This window comes from Copadichromis virginalis, linkage group LG8 (assembly GCF_057382275.1).
Source record: "Copadichromis virginalis isolate Kocher_CV1m ecotype Utaka linkage group LG8, C_Virginalis_male_GT1.1, whole genome shotgun sequence".
NCBI lineage: Eukaryota > Metazoa > Chordata > Actinopteri > Cichliformes > Cichlidae > Copadichromis > Copadichromis virginalis.
Window position 1 is genome coordinate 24281612 of NC_140625.1, and position 22161 is coordinate 24303772.

The window sequence follows — 22161 nt, forward strand, 5'->3', positions numbered from 1 at the left end:
GACAAACAGAGTGGACAAATACACAGAGAGTCTACGTGCTACAGACTAATAAGTTAGTGTGGGAATAGAGAATGTGCAGTGAAAACATCACAGCACTTACAGCTCTGTATGAGGAATACAGAACAACAAATAAAGAAAATGGGAAAACACAGAACTGCAGACAGCAGTGGAGAGCGTGTGCGAACTGTAATCACGGTTATGCATAACACGCTGTCTGAGTCGTGATTCTCTCACCATGTGATGAGGCCGGCGGCGACTGCCGACCAGGTGACGCAGCAGGAATTAGGTTTCTTGCTTTCCTCCTCCTCCTCTTTACGGCAGCAGCACAAGCAGCTCAGGTAGATGGCCAGACACAGAAGGTTGAGGCCAAGCCCCGCCGCCGCCACACAGCCCAGGAATATGAGTGACTGCAGAGGGTGAGAACAGGAAGAAATAAATCAAACGCCTTGTGTCATTGCAAGGAAACTTATTATTTTATAAGCACCGTGCTGTAACATCCACACGGCAGTAAGAAAAACCAGAGGTCTATACCATTTTACTACAAAGTACTAAAATGCAAAGTAATTTACAGTCTGTATATTAAACTGCATACAAGTGACATTGAGTATAATTACATTTTCACATGTTTCACCACATTTTTTTCCTCTAAAAGTTCTTGTGATTTAAAATGTTTCTCAAGCATCAAATGCAAAATGTTGGCACACTGACTTATTAATTAATATTACTGGATAATTACTAGTGAGGAAGACGTTAACACTTAAGTTGTGAAGTAGTGGAAAAAGTAACTTGAACTGCTTTAAGTGCCCACTGTAATTAAACTATTGCTTTTTAAGTATCAGTAAAATTTAAATAACGAAGAAATATTCTGTATACAGAGCAACCCTTATATCAGTACAGCTCGCTGGGTTTAACTGGCTTCTAAATTGTGCTAACTTCCCATACAAATAACCAGTTTCCAGCTTTGCTGTCAGCCCTTATTGTGATTTGTGTGGTAATAACACACATAAACAATAATAAATATGCCTGCATCAGCCATGGTAACAAGGCCAGCTGCATTCTGGGATCCCGAATCCAACTGGAAAGCAGACAAGACACCTCCTCATACATCTCTGGGTACACTCCTCTCCCTCTCAACCCCTCCTTTTTGCCCCCATCCCACCTTCTGCGAAAGATGGAGAGCGGTGACAAAAATAGCAACAAGACTGTCATAACAGGCCCAAATGAAATCTGCATCCATCTGTGAGCAGATGGGTTTATTCGAGCTTGGTCCCCTCCTTTCCGCCCCCTTTACTCTTCCTTTTTAGTTTTCCTGAAATCTTTTCAGTGCTGAGCCATCTGTTCTCTCGCCTGTGATGTCATGTGTCCTGCAAGTGAAGTGGTGGGATTAAAATTCAGCGACGGAAGAGTTTGCGGGAATATATCGTTTACTGCTATAAACAGCCAGTTGAACCGCAAATCTAAAAATTCTCTGAAATCAGAAAACTAGCAACACTTTATTTGGAAGTCTTCATAACTGCAAGGTATGTTTGGATAAAAGCATTTATATGTTTGCTCTTTTTGCACAACAAATCTTTTATAACTTTTACTCTCTTCCCACTAAAAAAACACTATTTGTTTCTACTGGTCCTGTTGAGGTGCTTTACATTTTTTTTCATTATTCATCTCTATAAAAAAAACCAAAAAACTCCAAACTGTGTCCCATTAATGAAGCCTTGAGCAGAGCATTTTCACACTCAACATCTTGGCGTTTTGAAATCTGATGTGAGGCCGAGGAGACTGGATGCTCATTGGCTAATGACTTGTAACTCCCAAATCCTTAGCCAGTGCCCATATCCTGGAGAATCCTCCTTCCCAGCTCTAACAGTGACCATAATTCACAAAACAAACTTCATGTTAGACCTCAAAGGAACTCAGCACAGGAAGTCATGATAAATCATGTTTACAGAGGTCACCGAAGAAGACAGCAAACAGCTCGTTTTCCATGAACTTCTGTTCAGGTTTTGCTGTCACATCACGTGAATAAGGCCCGAGTTACACAGGCCTAGAAACCAGTTGGCAAACATTTAGAAACCACCGGCTGCAAGGGAAAAATACATATTCCCCAACTGATCAGAGAGTGGTTGCTGGAGTTTGATGGCAGCAGCTGTGAAATTAATGGCCAAAGATTCAGTTACATAGGCATAGAGTCCAGTTAATGACCCTTCTTGAATGTTTGCTGGCAGTTGCTGCAACTTGCAAGTTGAAATTGGCCACAAATAGGTATATCGTGCTGAAGCAATAACCTGCTAGCAACTGCTTTGGGCACTAACAGATTGGCGCAGTCACTTATAGATGAGACGGCCTACATCGACGAAGTGAAGAATCTGGCATCATGGTGCCAGGACAACCACCTCCAGCTGAACGTTGGCAAGACCAAGGAGCTGGTGGTGGACTTCAGAAGGAGTCAGCACAGAGACTACAAGCCCATTATCATCAATGGAGCTCCAGTGGAGAGGGTGCAGTCCTTCAAGTATCTTGGTGTCCACATCTCCTCAGACCTGACATGGTCTGCCCACATTCAGGTCCAGACCAAAAAGGCTAGGCAGTGCCTGTATCACCTACGACAACTGAGGAAGTTCAGGGTCTCTCCAAAGATCCGCAGGATTTTCTATACATCCGCTGTGGAGAGCATCCTTACACAGAACATGACATCGTGGTTTGGGAACAGCTGTGTTAAGGACCAAAAAGCTCTGCAGAGAGTGATCCGTACAGCAGAACGCTGCTGCAGGATTGCTCTCCCCCCGCTTCAGGACACCTACACCAGGAGATGCCGGACTAGAGGAGCGCAGATACTGAAGGACCCGTCCCATCCTGGCAACAAACTGTTCCAACTTCTGCAATCCGGTAGAAGGTTCCGCATCATCCGGGCAAGGACAGAGAGACTCAAGAGGAGCTTCTATCCCCAAGCCATCCGGGCCCTAAACACACACACCCGCCCTCTCACATCATCTATAATTGACTGAGACAGGACTCTCTTCCAGACACTCTAAACCCAGGCACAATGTACATTTCAAATTCCTTTAATTTTAAATATGTTTATATTGTCTATTCTGTAAAATAGTCAGATTGTCTATTCTTATTTAATTCACGTAATGTACAGAATTCACCTGCTTGCTGCTACTACTGCACATACACCTAATGTTCTTCCTCTACTAACCCCCCCCCCCCCCCCCCCCCCCCATTTTAGCGTGTCAGGTTACATTTTACTGTGTGTTATACTTGTATAACTATGCATGTGACAAATAAAGAACCTTGAACGTTGAACGTCTATGGGAAAATGGCTTTCTATCTGAACCTCTGTAAAAACATCCCTACTAAATTTATGGGCTCAGTCTCTAAATTTGGGCAATGTTGACCAAAAAATGGTTATATCACATTTCAAAATGGTTTTACTGCACACAGCCAATTACAAGTTGTTTTGTTTTTGTTTTTTCCTAAAGCATATAGTTGGGGCTGGATTTCCTTTTCAGTCACCTTTTTCACTCAACATGTGTTAATAGACCTCTCTGCACTGAATCATACTTGTAATCTCTGTCTGTCTTCCACAGCATGTCTTTTATCCCGTCTTCCTTCTCTCACCCCAACCGGACGCAGCAGATGGCCGTCCCTCCCTGAGCCTGGTTCTGCCGGAGGTTTCTTCCTGTTAAAAGGGAGTTTTTCCTTCCCACTGTCACCAAAGTGCTTGCTCATAGAGGGTCATATGATTGTTGGGTTTTTTCTCTGTATGTATTATTGTAGGGTCTATCTTACAATATAAAGCGCCTTGAGGCGACTGTTGTTGTGTTTTGGCGCTATATAAATAAAATTGAATTGAACTCAAGTTTTTAGCTAATACCAAAGTCAGACCAGCCCTTCCTTGTCACATCTGTTTTTTGAAACCAAGATTGTGACAGCAGAAACACTCATCAGGCTTCAAAATGGGACTTCAGAAACCTGTGGGTGACATCATTATAGCTATGTCGATTTTTACACTGTCTGTAGTTGCATGGCTTGTAGAATACATGACATTAAGACGGAAATATGGGTAACAGTGAAGATGCAAAGAGCAGAGGCAGTGAAGGTGGACAAATTTAAATACCCTGGGTAAATCATTTGAAGCAATGGACAGTGCACAAGACAGGTAAGAAAAGGGTGCAGGCAGTGGGTCAGGATGAGTGTCAGGGGTGATTGTAACAAGCATAGCAGCAGGAGTGAAAAGGAAGGTTTACAAGATGGTAGAGAGACCTGCAATTATATGTTATTTGAAGACAGGAGGTCGAGCTGGAGGTGGCAGAATTAAATATGTTAATATTTTCAGTGGGAGTGATCCAGAGGGACAGGATTATAAATTAGTATACCAGAGGGACAGGGTGAGCAGTTTGGGAATAGTGGATATACAGGACAAAAAAAAATTTTGAATATATATCTGCCAGGCAGGATGGAAAGAGACCACAAAATGGATTCATGGGTGTAGTGAAGGAGGGTTTGGTGTAAATGAGGAGGAGGCAAGAGATAGGTTCAGACTGAAGCAAATGATCTACTGTAGTGAACCCTAAGGGAACCAGATGAAAGAAGAGGAAAATGGTTGCATGGCTTACAGCAAGCTGGCTCACAACCCCTCTCATGATTAGTACTGTAAAAAGTGCATTTACTTTCTAGCAGTAAATGTTACTGAGTGTTACCTGCTTACCTGTCAGAAAAATTCTAGCTAGCAGACGTGGCTGCCAGCTGTTTGCTAGCTAACATCTGCTAGCCTCCTTGAAAAAAAAGTTCTCACTAGCAAAAATTATTTATATTTATGGAAAAAAAACTTTTTTTCCTATGATACATCAAGTTTGTGATGGTGTGGGAGCCAGTGAGTCGGTTAACGTTGGCTCGAGCAGAAGAGCAGCACTGAGACAAGACACCCGGGAGCTAGCATAAATGTTAAATACTTTGCATTTTCACTGCAAATGAGTGAGTCCTTCACATAAAATATAGTGCACATGGCATTAAAGGGAACCAAGAGAGTAAGGTGAGTCTTCCTATTTTAGGCTTTGCCACAATGCTTTCACACTTTGACCAAAAATAAAAGGCAATAGAAGAAAATGCTACATATAAAGAAGTTCTTTAAATGAAAATTTAGCACTTTGCAATTTCGCAGTGCTCAGACAGATGGATGGGAGCGCTCACCAAGGTGAGACAAAGAGAGCTGGAGCGAGAGCGACATCTTAAAGCAGGGTGGAGTTTTTGAATGATGAGAGCTGGCATAAACTGGGTGTAATTGAGGTGAACACAGTAAATGAGATGGAGATGTGGGGGCGCAGGTGGAAAATATGAACAGAGGGGGATGGGTGGGAGACAGCTTTGGATTTTTCAACAGAGGAGAGAAAAGGGGGAAACTCCCGCTGAACGAACAAACACTAGGCCACCGGGCCCCTCTTATCGCCATGGTAACATGCATGTTAGTTGTTGCCCTTGCAGCAGGGAAGGAAGACGAGTGAACGGGTGAATTATCAGCCTATTTGAATTAAGCAGCATGTGACAGGCTTGGTTAAATTGCCATGCCTCTGTCTTGTGATTCCTATGCAGGCAGGCAATGCAGAAGAAGCAGAGAAAGTGACAGAATGAGAGGAGCACAAGCGATTATGTTTTTGTTGACAACAAAGTCAAAGAATATATAGGACTTAAAACAGAACTCATAAATGTATTGCTTTTAAAGCAGTTATAGCTGAGACAACACTGTCTGTCATTTCCTCTACTGTTCTTTCTTCTCAGTAGGGTGCAAAAATAATAGCTTCTAAATTATGTAGCATCCATTCAGGAGCAGGACGCACAAAGACACACATAACCACGCCGCAAACCCCATCCCGGAACCATCATCCCCAAGTACTCCAACCTTCCATTAAGTTTAAAAACACCATTTATCTTTTACTGACCAGAGTGTGCACACATTCATTCAAATTGGCAGCTCCGACCACTTAACTGCTACCTAAATTAGGTTTGAGTAGTTCGCCATAAAAGCAGACTCAATATGTTAACACCCTTCTCCTTACTTGCTCACTGTAAACTCAAGAGGCCGTGCTGTCCGCTCTCTTTTGTTTCCTCCCAATTGTCCCTATAGACACGGGGGTGGGGTGAGCACGAGGCTGGAGGCAACGGCACAGGAAAGAAAGGAAGATCTAGCTGAGCGTAAAGGCAGTCCCGGAGAGCTGCATAGCATGGGTGAGGGGGTGGGTGAGGGGGTTGGGGGGGGGGGGGGGTTGCATAAAAAGAGGATGACAGAATGACGGAGGAATTGTTGTGGTAATGAAAACAGTGAGGGTGCAGATGAGAAAAAGAGCAAAATAGAGACAAAGAGAGGTGGTGCAGGCAAAGAGTGGCTGCCTGACAAAGTGTGTGTTTCCATGTGCGTGAATTCATAACATGGGAGACAGCCGACAGAGATACCTCATCCTCACGGCTACCTCAAACACACTCTGTTACTCACTGCTCGGCCCAGTTTCTCTCCCATTACAATCCCATTGTAGATGGCCTTGCCTTGAGGCAGGAATGTTGCATAATAATGTGATTTTGCCAAAATCCAGTACAAGATATCACTGTTGAATGCCAAAAAAGAATCTGCCCCAAAGAACGAAGCCCCCTGCCCCAAACTGCAGGGTAATACACTTAACACACAGTTAAAATGGGCAGATTGTTTTTAATTGAACTTTTGAACTATTTGTTACTCAGAAATTCTGAGGTGGCCCCTGTATGAACTTTAAACTGCCTGTAGCATATCCAATGCAAATTAGACGGCAAGTAAAGCCTATTAGATCTGTCTTTGAACATCTATATACTGAATTTGTAAGCAGTAATTCATTCGTTAATCAGACTCTAAAAAATGCAGAGTTCATCATTATTCTTTTATAAAAACCCACTAAAAAAAACTAGAACATGGCCGAACAGAATATTGAGAACAACTTTAAAAAGAATGGTTTGCAATTTAACCACACTACAATTACAATCAACAAAATGGCCCATAACAGAGAATAAATAATAAACAAAGGCTCAGACACACGTTCTTGTTCAAATGGAGGACAAAGGGAGAAGCATAATGAAGCAGTAATAACCCGGGGGTAGAAATGACCCAAAGGGCACTGGCTGAGTCATTTATTCTCCCCCGAGCACCATCAAAGGTATGATGAAAGCCAGCACAGATGGGACGGTGAGATAAACGGACAGTGATGCTGTAATGACCTATCTATGTGAGAAATATAACAAACAGACTTAAAGACAGCTGGCCAAGGCAGAATGATGTTATTGCTTTCTAACATCAGATAATATGAAATACTGAAAATAACCCTCTGAATGCACTTACGACTCGAAGGATGCAAAAATCAATACTGAGTGGAGTCTATGCCGCTCCGGAGCATGTTCACGGTGCTTCGGTCTCAATCCAAGAGAGGGACCGTGGGAGGTTTAATGCAGGGATGTGGAAGTTTGCTTTTACAGCTTCACAGTCAGTTCAACTTAATTTCACTGGAAAGACTCTGATTTACTAGAGAACATCTTTCCAAATATTCAGTGTCCTTGATGAGCACTCTCTGCCGCTTTGCTGGAGCATAACAAAGACAGACAAGAAACAGAGCACATAGAGGTCGTGCTATGTCAACACAGATGTAAACTCACAACTCCCTAAGTGTTATATGTGCCTTTTACTGAGCTTCCATTAAAAATCAATTTTTAATACACATAATTAATACATAGAAATGGAAAGCACCTCCATCTGTTAAAGTGCATCTGCTAAGCAGCCCTGAGTCATTTAACAGAGGAATTCCACAAACTTAGAGGAGCTCTAAATGCAACGCTAAGCGATGTGAACTGTCTTCTGCAAGCATTGGAGCTCCACAGCAGGTGGCAGACAGCTGTGCGTAGGTTGGGAAGGCCTCCAGGCGTTGTGCACTTTGCAATACACCGAATTCGACAGTGGCCTGAATGGGCAGTGACATTACTTCAGCGTGATAGGGGTTAAATAGGTGTCAGGTCAGTTAGTGAAAAAAGAAGACATTTAAAAAGAAAAAACTCCACTTTGAAATTCAAAGCTTGGTGGGAAACAGTAGCTGCTGGTGAATGTCACCAGAAAAGAGCTTTCTCTTTCACTTATTCTTTTAATGTTTCACTACCTTTCCCTTCTACACCCCAAAACTCCACAGGGACTGGATCCTTCTCTCCTACAAAACAACACAACAGCAACTTTGTAAAAAGCTTAAATCCCACATCTTTAGATTCATGTCATCAAGTTTTTTTTAATTGAACTTAATACTTAACAAACGTACTTTTAGTACTCCTCACAATTAGTAAACTTTAGTTTTTAAAATGAGAGCCCCATGGCAAATTTTCCCCCATCATTTCTTTCTTTATTACATTAACCATTCTGCATGACATAGCACAGCACTTTTTCTATGACTCAAGACCACCATACCAGATTGAACTGAGGCAGCCAAGCGCCTTAAGAAATGCAAGCTGATATGGCAAAGAAGCAAAGTCCCCCACCCAAAGATCAATGAATGGTCCAACTCACTATCTTCCTCCTTGCTTCTGCCTGTTCCACTCCGATACGTACTTGGATGCCTGGGGACGAGGGCCCTTTCCAGCTCAGTGCATTCAGCTGAGCCTGCCCATGTTCACAGCTGGGATGCTATTAAGTCCCAGCAAGGTGACCCATGAGATATGGATGAGAAGCAGGGGGGGGGGGGTTCTGTTGTTAAACCATTGTTTCAAATCTATTACACTATGTTAGGGAAGTATTAATACCAGTATGGCTAACACAAGCAATTAAAAAAGCATCCAAAGACCAACTGCAGTTCTACATTCAACCAGTTTCCTAATGCCTGCAGTGAGAGGAAGCAAGAAGCAACTTTGAAGCAAATACTGGAGATGGAAGAAAAAAAAAAGTTTTTATCCGCTCCACTGCTCTTGATAACTTGATTATAAGCTGTCGCTACATGGGTGGTATTTTGCACCATTGTTATTGTGAAACTAATATCAATGGTAGGTCTACTATATTGCAATAAAGTACCCCACAGAAGCCTATTATTAAAAAAAAAAGCTGTATTGATGTATATCTACATTGTGTTGTCTTACTACCATAAACTGATGGTGTCTAAAGTTTCTTCCAATCCGTTTAATTTCACCCTTTCTGTTTTATCTTTAAAAAGAAAGCGTTGTGAATATTTTTTTAGTAAATGCTTCTTTAATAAACACGGCCATCCTGACCGGGACATCTCTGGAGTGAAGCAAAGTGCGTTATGTTTGTTTCCTCTCTGAACCCAAAGCCAACCTGTTTCCTCGGGGAAGTCAGGGGTCATGATTTTGATTCCACACCGTCACAACAAAGGAAACCCAACCCCCCCAGCAGCTTACATGAGAGACATGAGAGGAATGTGGCTAAGTGAATCCACGTCTCCCAATTCATACAGCTTTGGTGTATGGCCAAAGCTGTACGGCCTTTCATGCGACCTGCTGAAGGTTTCCTGTGTTGTATATCACTAACTAAAATTATAACACTAAGGAAATACAAAGAAAACCAAGTTTACAGCAGCACGGTTGGTCATCCGCTGCTGTCATATCCTGTTTAATCGTGGTTAGATCAGCATGAGGGCTTGAATATTGCCTTATTAGTGCAGACCTAAGCCATACCATATAGTCAATCAGGTGATACTAATCACTAGCTTCAAGCAGCATGGAGACAGATTGGGGTTAATGACCTTCTGGAAACCCAGAGGGGACAGTGTAAGTTCTTTTCTCTTTGTCTATGCATGTCACTAACGAGCAATACATACATAGATGGCTGTGTAGCAAAAAAAGACAACCTACCAGAGAGACTGAACTGAGGTGAATCACTGCTTTAACAATAAGGTTACACAATCATTCAGGCAAACGGGGAGAGGCTGAGATAAGACAAGGAGCATGGGAATTAAGAACGACAGATTTAAGATTGATTTTCTTGAGGAGGCGGCAAAAGGAGTTGGTAAATTTCCAGTGCAATCAGAGTGACTGCGATAGCTGAACAGATAATGGATTTTCAGCTCTTGAAACGCATAATTTTTCATTTTCGATCACACGCACTAAACGCAGTTAACACAACAGTGCCATATAAGCGTTTAGCTGCAAATCAGGAAAGTAGCTGCTTGAAACAACATCGTGTGAAGAGGGCTCAAAAATGCAATCAAATCATTTTTTAACCATAAATTAGAAATAGTCATAAATCTAGCAGTATTAATGAGAATGTAATGGCTGTACTTTAATGGGAAATGGAGCTGCAGCGCTTTCAAACTGAAGTATACGACTTGGAGAAAATCATAAAAAATACATATTTTATCCACAAAGACTGCACATAAGTTTTCCGGTCTTTATGATTAGTGACTCTGACACACAGTGCATTTATTTAAACTGGGAGGTTTTATGTCAATGAATAAAGATGGTGAGGTGGAGGGAATGCTGATGAATGACTACAGAAATAGCAAAGGTGACAAAAAACACCTGGAAAGTCTGAAAAACCAAGCATCACGGTGGAACTCATTTTTCAGACGCGATCTGTGACGCAGAGAGATGGGATGTATTAAAAGTTCTTGTTTGTGACCATAAATGAACGCTGTGTATGTGCCCAGGTCTTTATCCCATATCACTCTGAGCAATATGATAAAAGCCTTCAACAGGAGACTGTCTGAGGTGGTTATTACAGGATGTGTCAATTTGTCTCAGACAAAAAGAGAAAAAAAGTCTATTTTCCTGTGCAGGAAACAGACAAAAGTTTTTTTTTTAACCATCCTTAATTGTGTAAATGTTTAGAACAAGAGCAAAGAAGACAAACATCTACCCTAAAATACAAAAGCTTCCCTGAACTCTTTGTACCGTAACAGGCAGAACACCACATGAGACTAGTAGCTAACTGTCAACAGTAAAGAACATGGCAGATTTCCTGCAGCGGCTGCATACATTTTTCAACACATTTCTGTGCTTGACTGAGCGTACACGAGCATAAATCCACATTCTTCCCAGTAATTACTGTTACTGAACAGCTGATAACAGGAAAATATTTAATTTTCACAAAAAAAACACGAACATGCTGCCTGTGTCTTCCCAGAGTCTCATGACCAACTCAAAATTGGTTCAAGTAATGCCTGAGTTAATTACTTTGGTAATCAGCCTGCTTTTCTTTTGATGTACAGTACTTCGCCAACACCTTGAACCACCCCTCATTTCTTTATATTTTTCTTCCAAGGAGTCTAAATGTCTTGTAATGTTTTAAAGTCATCTTGAGCAATAGCTCTCCAGGTTTTGTGAAGGTCTTTCAAAGTTTTTCTTTGGATGTTGGCTGGTTTTTCACAGATTTTCAGACCACTCCTTGTACCTGACCATCTTCAGAGGAATTATTATTATTATTGTTGTTTATTTGTGTGCTAACACTGATCTTAACTCAGATCTATGAATCACTTAAGCATAAAAACACACCTAACTCCGGGGAAGAACCAATGCTGTGTCTAAATATAACAGGCAACTTAGCAACCAACCAACAAATGTCAAAGATAATAGTTGGACTGGCATGAAAAGTATATTTGCACCAACAACACCAACAATGAGCTGAATTAGCTGAAGATGAACAGCACCTGAAAGTCATGGAATGCGAGTACTACAATCCTGATCACATTTTGATCCACCATGCAACAGCATCTGGAAAGTATCTGAATGCTAACAGCTTCATTCTTCACCATTACAAACACACTGCCAGAGCAGTAAAAGCATATCTGGGCAGAAAATCACACATTACAACTCTATCAGTCATGGATTGGCCTCCTCAGAGCCCAGACTTCAACATTATCGAAGCAGTGTGGGATCATCTTGACAGAGAACCAAACAAGAGGCGGCCAAAAACCCAAGAAGAGCTTTAAACATCTTTAACAAATCCTTGAGAACTATGAAGACTAATTAAAGCTTGTAAGATTGTCAGATTGTGCTGAAGAATAAATGTGATCCTACGAAATATCCACTGTCATAGAATTGTACAAACTCGATTTTTGTCTTATATTCTGTATTTCCACACATTGGCATATGTTTCAACAAATCACTGCACCTATTCCCCATTCTACTCGCAAAATATAAAGAAATTACGGATGGCTCAAGACTTTTGCGCAGAGCTGTAAACTGTACAGTAACCAATCTGCCTACATTTTATTTGTTTGTTGTTTTATTTTAATTTGCATAATAAGAGAGTTCTGTCTCCCAGTTGGCTGCACTAGCCAGTAATGCACAATTACACTCCCACATTGTCAGCAGAACATTAAAAATACACCCACAACAGAATGGCTTCCACCTTGGCTCAAGATTTTTGCACAGTACAGTAAGTGCCAGTGCAAATGTAGGACTACCTAAACATATATATTAAAAACTTCAAGTAAACAGAAGCACAAATGACTATTGCTCTGAAAACTCTGATTTTAGTATTTAGTATTACATTCTATCATCACACTATATGGGTTTTAGTGACTCTGGCTGCTTAAAAGGGAGGAGAGTACATTGGTGGGATCAACATTATGCACTCCACACTGTATATAAATGCCACTTGTTTTGCACATATTCAACTCTGTATATTTTATATATTTTATTATTATTATTATTATTATTATTATTATTATTATTTTATTTTATTTTTTTACTATTTAATTTGTAAAAATGTGTATACACACACACACACACACACACACACACACACACACACACGTAGGAAAATATTTAGTATACACATCCAGAAATGCATACACTATTATATATTGTACATATATTTATTAGTTTCAGGTTGGCCATTCTTGTATTTTGCTCGTTTGTGTTGTTGTGTTTGCACATCTCTGTTGCTTGTGGGGCTCGCACACAAGAATTTCACTCGCATGTGCTGTGCCAGTGTGCCTGCACATGTGATGTGACAATAAAAAGTGATTTGATTTGATTTGTGATTTGATTTGACTGGAGCATGTGATCCAGTGATCCATGTGATCTGTACCAGTAATTTATTTGGCATAAATATGTTTATGTTTGATTCACAAAGCAGGAAATGAAGAAAAGAAAGGAGAAGTCAGATAGACTAGGACCTTCTGACCTACACATAACGTCTGGCTCAACACACACACATACATTCAAAAATACAGGAACAAAAAAAATTAGGCCTCCAACTCTGTCCTACTTTTGGGTAAGCCTTTCCAGTTTTTTGCCCTCTTTATATCCCACAGGCCTTGGGACAGGAAGAGCAGAGAAATCCATTTTCTACATCAGACACTGGCTGAGAAAGACTGAGCAAATTGCTGAGCAGATCAGCAGTTTGTCTCTCAAGCCTGTGCGTGCCCAAAACAAACATAAGTGATGGATGTCAGTTGCTCACGAGGTCAGCATGCTTAAAATGAATGCTAGCTGGACTGACGAGAAGAAAAAAAAAACAGTTCAACAATCACGCCCACTCCATGCAGTAATTGACCAATTGAGTGCAGGTCTGAAAGTAGGCCCTGGGAGCAAGGTTTAAACACTTTTGCCTTTAAAGCAGTCACTCAACGGATCCTCTGCATAGTTTTCAAGCCTACTCAACCCTCAACTCTGCAGCACTAGATGAGATTTTCCAAAATATCTCAGTAAAATAAAAAAGAATAGCTTGATTAAGGTCAGAAGACAGAAATTAGAGGCACTCCAGGCAGATGATTCAGCTTACAGACATTCCTTTACTGACAACAGCAGTAGTAGATTCCTACCACACACACACACACACACATACACACACACACACACACACACACACACACACACAGATAAAGAACAATGAAATATAGCATCGCCTCACATCCCTTCACATTCCCTGGCCCGAAGCCAGGGCGGGACTTCACCAGGATTGCCCACGGTACAACTAACCAATTACAAATCCTCTGACAAAGCATGTGGTCTGCTTTAAGAAGCATGGCTCAGCTGCTCAATGCTACCCCATCTACAACAGAAAATGTCAACTCAGCAACTCGTTAACAAAAGAATCAACTCACCACCACATAACTCAATTAAAGTGTAATTTTTATCCCATTAAACTATTAAATGCTGTAAAAGTATCAACTGCAACGCACTAAATCACCCCAGATATCACAGTGTACTGTAGTTTTATAAAACAGGACAGTATAAGTTAATTCACAGTTTTTACTGTGTCGCAGTGCTGACCACGTTAATACATTATACTTCACTAGCAACCTTAACACTCTTCCTAAATACTATAAGCATAATTCACAGCTTGGCGACTATTCAGGACACCCAAGATCCATGTTATCAGTGTTATTCTCAGTAACTCATTAATTGATTACATGCACAGCACATGAGCATGGCTTCTAATTCAGGCAAAACAGGGGGTGGTGGTGTGAATTAAGCTCAACAGCTCATAAAGGAAAAGGAATATAATGCCCTAAGTAGCCTGGCATATGCCTGAAATTGCATCATTTGCTGTGGTGCTTTACAGTACATTGTTTTACATGTTGAGACCATTAAAGCCTCGACAATAGAAAGCAGGAGCATGGTTTAGTCAGATAGAGTGTGGTGGGAGAAAGAAGATTCGCAAAGAACAAGTAAGGTTGGTGGATGCAGTGGTGGGGATTTCCTACCCCAGACTGACTGACTGCCTGTGGCTGACAGTATTCTCAATAGGAATTGCTTTTCACCTGCTGAGACTCACCACCTTCTCTTCCTGCACCCCGTGGCTCCGGCTGTATTTCCACAATGCAATCGAGGGCAGCACAGGGCAGCATGAGGAAAAAAGGCAATCTGCCTCTCTTTGCCTCATTTGGAGTCTTCCTCAACATGAGTGAAAAAATAGATTCTATATCTTGCAAAGACAGAATGCATCAAAACCAAAATGAATGCAATGGTATCAGTGAATATGTTGTCCAGTATTTCCTGGGGTCTCTCCTTTTCTATTGTTAAAGTCCTGAAAGGCTTAAGCACAGGGACTCAACACATCATGAAGAGTTTTTTTTAGGCTTGATTCTTCTATTGATACTTTTCCAACAGAAAAGGAGAGGCATAAGTTGCTTCCTATCTGTGCTGATAGGTAACTGTTGACAATATCAGCGTTATAGTTATAGTACAGAGGGGGTCCCCCTTGGGTCTGAGGGATGGGAATGTCATCAAGTGAATGAAACACCCACCAAAAACATCACAAGGTGGAAAAATAGCCTTGCTCTTATTGTCCCCACTTAGTTAGAATAAGTAAGGCTCCCCCCCCCCCCCCCCCCCCCTTTCTATCTCTGTTTTTGATCACCCCCAACTGAAGAGGTGCTATGACTAAAATCCTCCTTTAAATTCCAGGAAACTTGTGATTATGTGTTAACACAGAAATAAGAAGGAAATATGAATCATAGCCACATTAAATCTGGCGTGACTAGTATTGGCTTATGAAAGAATGCGCCCATTTGCGATTCACTAATGCTGACTATGTGATAATGACTCCCACTTGCCTTATTTCACTGCTGAAATTAAACGCTTGAAAATCATTATAAGGCTCTGACTGTCTCAGACACCTGAACTCACTCTGGAGACCAGTGTGCTAGGATGCTGCAGCGATGAACTTAAATGCCATCACTTCTCAGGATGACTACTTGCACTGACAGAGGCAGAACTGTAACCTTGAATAATGAAACATTCATGGAACATGACATGTGTTCACAAGCAGGTCATTAGTCATCCAAAAGTTGATCCCAACCCTCTTCAGTGCTGTGTGAAATGGTCCTGTCACCACCTCTGGAGTTGGATGGGAATCACTTTGACTCCCACGGGTGATCTATGCCAGCATTATCCCACAAGGGTGCTTCCTCTCTCTGTCTCTCCAGCACACACAGATAAAAGATTAGCTCATTTTAAAAGCTGCAACAGTCGACCCAAGCAGTGTTTGGGAGATGTCCTGTGCTGCGTTTTCTCTTTCTAAGGTTTTCTGAAGTAATGATGATGATGATGCTTTGTTAGTGTGTTTGCTGAAGAGCAATCGCTGCTTTCAGAACGATGACTGCAATTACAATACATAAACAGCATTTTGAGTTGGTTCTCATGTCAATGGCAAAGTAAAGATGCTTCAGTGTGATTTCAGTGGTTACGTGCAGGGACATTATGGCCCACTTTTGTCATCAATAATACAATGCAGTGTGACTCTTCAGGGTAGCAGAGGGAATAGTGATAGCAAACAGCCCACAACTGATTCTAGTGAAACAACAGCAATATCAGAAAAAATGATCATACTGTGGGTTGGTTTTGGGACAATGTGTTAAAATAGTATTATAAACTCTTTATTAAGTGTCACTGAAGAAACCTACAGACATATTATGCCCCAGTTTTTAAGCGTCTATAACTAGGCTTCTGGTAAAGAGCCATATGTCCCATATCCCTCTCCACTGACCTGCTGGTAGTTCTCATCTTCAGGCTGGAAGGTCTTATCAATGGGCTGAAACCTCAGATTGATATGAGGAAAATTGTGAAGCCAGTAAGTCCACCACGGCGCAATGTAATCCACACGATCCGAAGACATCACTGCCCGGAGAAAAAGTTAGGCTTCAGCCTAAATTAGCCTCTCAGTAGTAAAGCAGGCAGTTTTTTCCGCTGCCGGATATTTTAATCAAGTCGCACATTAAACAAAGGCAACGATAAAAGCATGCTCGGTTGTGGAAACACGCTCGACCACACATGAGAGGTGGGGAAAGTCCTGCAAAGGTAAAAGTGTGTTTGCAAAGTGAGCTCCGGTTAAGATTTTTCCCGAGAAAGACCAATAATCACTCTGCGTCCATGTTTCCGTTCCTGTGGACCCACAGATACTATCCGACCGACAGCTGCTCCACACAAACAGCAGACAACACAGTCAGCAGCGTGAACGCGCACTTATAGTAGGCGCAGGACACCAGGGGGTGAGGGGGCGTGCACATTCGCTTTCGTAAATGGTTTCGGAACATTAGTCTGGCAGCATACATCATAAGTACAACTAATTAATTAAATACACAAAGTCAGTTTATTGTAACATCAGCTACATCGATTTTTTTTTAATTATTAACGGCCCCTTTATTCTCTGGTAAATAAGCAACAGCGGTGCCACCTAGTGTTCAATTAAGCCAATTACACAACATGCAGCCCGTGAGAACAGCTGGTGGGTCATTTTTAAAGTGGCTTATATTAACATTTTGTATACTTGTATTTTCTGGTGTACTTCAGCTACAGATGCAGCAAATTTAGATGCTAAAATAATATTTGCTGTATTCATGAGCAGGTTACTTATATTTATTTATGAAACTTTGATGTAATTAAACTAAGTGGAATTGAGCCAGATTCAGCCCAGCTGTCAAATAGCTAACTGTGCTGGTTATATGACTTTATCACTTTAAATGTTTCCAAAATTAATTTTATAGCCATTAAAATTTACAAGTTTACATTTTCTGGGTAAAAATCTTGTATATAGATGTAGTGTGGCTATATGTTGATGCAGACATTGTAACCAAGCAGTCAGTGAAAACCTCTACAAAGATGAAGCTGAAGAAAACAATCAACATCTACAAAGGATGCATTTTATTATTTCGCCCCAAATTGTGCTATAAAGTCATTGCCGCTCATTTCAGATCAAATGCTCCAATGTCCATGTCACACTTGTGGATTATGGTATAACAACACAACAAATCACAGAAGCCAAAGTGATTTTTCCCCCCAGTTTTTTATTACAATTATCTGTACATCACGGATTTACTTCAGCTCCTTCACAGCCAGACCTGTAGAGAAAGAAAGACAAAAGATTAGAAATATTCAGATACACACTTTCTAAAACACAACTGGGAAAATACATTTGAGGCATCACATGATTAAAGTAGTAAGGAGTATTTATATTTTCATCAAAATTTCTCCACTTGCACCAGGTATCACATCTGACCTTTACAGGGCAAGTTATTAACAATTATCATACCGGCAGTATTAAGAAGACGGCAGACTGCCATCAACACGAGTGACAGCAAACTGCAAAGAACCAGTTAATGTGGATCTGCTCTTTGAAGAGCATGAATGTCTCTGTGGCGATTAGAATTTAATTCAGGGTTGTTGGGGTTTTTTTTTTTAATACAAAGAGCTTGCGATTCAATGCCAGTTTCAGTCCTACCAGCTACAGCATGACGTGTTACAGAAAATCAGAGGATAAAATGATAGCTCATTATAATTTAAAGTATCACAATTTTTAAAGAAATAATTCTTCAAAAAAAAAAAAACTAATCTAAACCCTGATATGCAGCAGAAAATTGATGATATTATTAATTTTAAAATGAATTAATTTGTCTAAAAATGGCTCCTCTGCCATTATGAGGCAAACTTCTTAGCTTACACTATGGTGCAATTCCACCATACACAGACTTTTATCCACTAACTGCAATGTCTAGACAGGCTGCAATCAAATATGAAAACATTTGAAAACCAACCAGATATCAGAGCAAAGGAACACAACATAAACTGGGAAAGCTCTGCTGTAGCAATCAATTTCTTTGGTTCTTTTTATTATGAGACTTTTTTTTTTTCCCCAGTATTGCACTATTAACCCTCGCAATTCGGGGCACTTAAGTATCAGGACCTTCTGTTCTACACATTGTAAACAGAGAATCTGCAGCTGTGCTTTACACACTGAAAAGTCCAGGTCATTTTCCACGAGAACCAGATATCATTAATACATGTGCACACAGACTTTTTAAACGCTAAAGATTCCAGACATTTGTTTATGAAATTAACTACGTTTTATACGTTTCCTTGCAAATATGATAAAGCAGACAACTACTGTGGGCCAATAAAAGCACTAAAGTCCCAGAATATCAAAAAACTTAACTGTATTTTTATGAATGTTCTTCAAAAAGGGTTTATTTTTTAACACTGCAGCCAAGAGAAACAAACCATTAACAATCACTGAACCATGTCTCAATAAGTAAGTTAACTTAAAGGGATGCACCAGCATTAAAAATCTTCAACCCAAAGGTGGCCCAAAACTGTACAGAGTAGTATATGTGCACATATCTTTAAATCAGTGCGATAAAAAGTTTCGTCTGAGTCATTTTAATTCAAAGCCCTTAAATCTACTTGATAAAAATCAAGAGCACATTTTCCAGAAAGCTGTGTTCACTTTACATGCCACCTCTCTTATTACTCACCTGGGGGCAGGGACTGTTTGAGCTTCTCAGCCTTCTCCTTGTCTGTGATGACCAGGGTGTACAGGTACCTGCTGCAGCGCACCTTGAACTTAACATTGTCCTTGTTCTTCTTGATCTTTACGGCTAAAGGAGGAAAGACAAAGCTGTGTTAGCGCCGAGTCTCTTCAAAAGTAAACTCAAACATAATTATTTCTCAAGTCAAACAAACACTAATAGGTGAGAGCTTTAGTTTAATACTTTCCTCTACTGGATCTGCTAATAAAAACAGCATTCTGAACACGTGTTTTTTCATGCCTCAAAAATAGGCTTGTGGGAGGTGACTACATATGTAAGTATGAATGGTCTGTATATTAAATAGCCTAAGACAACACAGAATAACTGCCACAAGCCTGCCAATTACTAAATACTTTTAGTACGTTTCACCACAATTTATTATTTATCAAAGCCATGGTGATTTTGCTTTGGGGGAAGACCAAAATCTCGCTGAAGAGCACTTTAATTTAGAGGTAACTACATGATAGATGCCCCCCCCCCAAAAAAAATATTTCTAGAGGTTCAAATTTCTTTTTCAACACATTCACTGGACTTTAAAAGGTGCATTTCAATTTACAATGTTAGCATAGAGCTGTCTGTGGCAAGCTGTCACCCACATATCTACCTATTCTTTGGCAAGAAGATTAAATTTCTAGTTGTTAAACATCAAAATGTGATGCCTGTGTGCCTCTTACACTTAGCATCCTTCCTCCTGGCTGTCAGCAGGAAATCTTTGATTTCTTCTATCTTGCGAGGCTACAAATAAACAGAAAAAATGATCAGTCAGGCAGAGCATCAAACTTCACATGCCGATAATGAATCGCTAACGAGTGTTAGTGGACCGGTGGAACTGAGGTTCCCGTTATAAAGTCGAAACCTAGCACTTGGTCCATCATTATTCTCGCAAGAGTGTAAATGCATCACGGGCACATCAGCCTGAGATGTTTGGACTTCTTGCTGTTAGCAAAAAACTCTTTTGGTAGGATGTTGCTAATTGTCAGGCACCCTGTGGCTAACGCAGACCAAGTCTAAGCTGTAGTACTGTAGAAAAGACGCAACTATGATTTTAGTGCCTTAAGCTACTTTCAAGACATTCACTTCTAATTAAAGTAACAAAAACAACAACAACAAAACAATTTCTTATAGGTATTGACTCATGTGTCATTCCTCAACAAACTGCAGCCGGGTGGCCCAGCTTAGCCCCTGAGCGGCATTTTGCTAATGCTAATAGCCAGTGCTAACTACTTTTACAACAACTACCGACTATTAACTGAACTGTAAACACATTCTAAGTAACAACATACACGTATACATGACATACAACCTTATTAAGCACAAATAAGCAACTAACAGATTAAAATGAGATGCAATCCTTACCATGCTGCCGTGTCAGCGGACTGGAGGCTGCGGAAAAGAAGGATCGAGTCAGCTATACAGACGATAATCAATGTACTAAAAATAAAATTTCAATCTAATCTTCTACCAACGGAATGAAATAATTATATTTTAGCAAAAGTTGGGTTCGAAATGTTGCTGACAAAGAGGATGGATGATGATTAAAATAGTCATTATGTTTGTGGTGCAACATGAACTCACTCAGTCGGCCAGAGAGGGGATGAAAAAGGGGCGGGACTTCCGGTTGAAAACGCATTTATATGTCACTACGGCAACTACCGAGGGCCAAGACGAAAAGCGAATCGAATATTGATACAGGAGCCCAGTTTTGCCGAAATTTAAAAGCGTTTGTGTGCCGCATAAATCCCCAAATCGTGTTTTATAGACTTTATTACCATATATTGAATAGTAAACTTAATATAACCCAGCCAAGCATATACTGGTGAATGACAAAAAAAAAATGTATGTATATGTCTTTATTTCCCAATAACAAAACAATTGCCAATTTCTTTTTCCAGCAGGACTTTGCATCTGCCCACAATGACAAAGCTGCTACTAAATACTGGCCATGATATTACTCGGCTTGATTGGCCAAGTAACTCGCCTGAATTAAAACTCATAGAGGCTCTATGGGTTATTGTCAAGAAAGCTGAAGGTCGCAAAGTAACTGTTGGTTTTATTAGCCAGGAAAGGGAATTGAATGTACCAAAAATGAAAAAAAAAATGGCAAAAAACCACCATACCTCAAACAGGTTTCCAATGCAAGAGTATAAATAAGCTTATAAAACTGCATGTACATAAAATTTAATATATCCTCTAATAATTCACTGTTGTAGTGTGCACAATTCATTTAAGCCTGGTGAATGTCAGTGATTTGTTGCCTATGACACAGAACCACAATATGAATTTATTAATTTGCTGCTCAACTGCACACAGATTATACACATTAGACCTTTTCATGAATACAACATGCATCACACAGGACAAAATGTGCTGAGAATTCCTCACAGGCCAGTAAAGCGGATTATGTATGAAGGTTATTTCTCACCCTCTGTGTGACCCTTTTGTTATCTTGCAGATCACACACTGTGTTTCACTGCGCACTTTCAGCCAAGTATGAATAAGCTTTGATGGATGCACTACAGCGTGCCTCTGAATAGAAACACTGGCTAGGACCAGTGTGTGGAAGAAATTATGTTTGCGCTGCTGTCATCCAGGGAAGGACGGACGTTGTTTTGCTGTGCTGTATTTTAATGTGAAGTGTACATATTTATTTTTTATATTGCATGCATTGGTTATATTTTTGTGCAGTGTTTTATTTAGTTTGCATGTTTTAGTTGCCGGCAAATTGTCCTGGAGAGACTCCGCCTTTTCCCCGTTTTGACTAATTGGACACACCTGAAGAGGAAAGGAAAGGTAATTCACAGAGTGCTCAATGACACATAAAAGGGTTGGAGCCGGTGTTCAACGGGGGATGCAACACGAAGAATGCGAGACAGACAGAGGAAAGACACAGACGATCAGGGGGGAG

The 22161-nt window shown here is 40.6% G+C and overlaps 2 protein-coding genes across 3 annotated transcripts in view; both read right to left on the bottom strand.

Annotated features, from left to right (window-relative positions):
- Positions 1 to 16906, bottom strand: part of ttyh2 (tweety family member 2) — a 73349-nt gene extending 56443 nt beyond the window's left edge. Inside the window, exons 1-2 of one of the 2 annotated variants that reach the window (XM_085466735.1) lie at positions 16442 to 16906; positions 235 to 407 (exon numbers count right to left, since the gene is read on the bottom strand). In XM_085466735.1, the coding sequence (XP_085322861.1) occupies positions 235 to 407; positions 16442 to 16570 (302 nt within the window). In that variant the 5' untranslated portion in view covers positions 16571 to 16906. The remainder of the gene's footprint in view (positions 1 to 234; positions 408 to 16441) is intronic. The other variant, XM_085466736.1, reaches the window with a different exon arrangement.
- An 812-nt stretch (positions 16907 to 17718) lies between these two features.
- rpl38 (ribosomal protein L38) lies at positions 17719 to 20890 on the bottom strand. The gene is made up of 5 exons (XM_085466737.1): positions 20832 to 20890; positions 20613 to 20639; positions 19931 to 19991; positions 19203 to 19325; positions 17719 to 17792 (listed from the first exon to the last, which is right to left on the bottom strand). The coding sequence occupies exons 2-5, from the start codon at positions 20613 to 20615 to the stop codon at positions 17767 to 17769; spliced, it is 213 nt and encodes a 70-aa protein (XP_085322863.1). The 5' UTR covers positions 20616 to 20639; positions 20832 to 20890; the 3' UTR covers positions 17719 to 17766.
- Between the last annotated feature and the right edge of the window lie 1271 nt (positions 20891 to 22161).

Excerpts from the sequence above, each read along its gene's own strand:
- rpl38 (XM_085466737.1), bottom strand. Across the intron at positions 19,326-19,930 it reads CAGGAGGAAGGATGCTAAGT|CCGTAAAGATCAAGAAGAAC; the intron begins GTAAGAGGCACA and ends TTCCTCCTTTAG. Across the intron at positions 17,793-19,202 it reads CAAACAGTCCCTGCCCCCAG|GTCTGGCTGTGAAGGAGCTG; the intron begins GTGAGTAATAAG and ends CTTTCTCTACAG.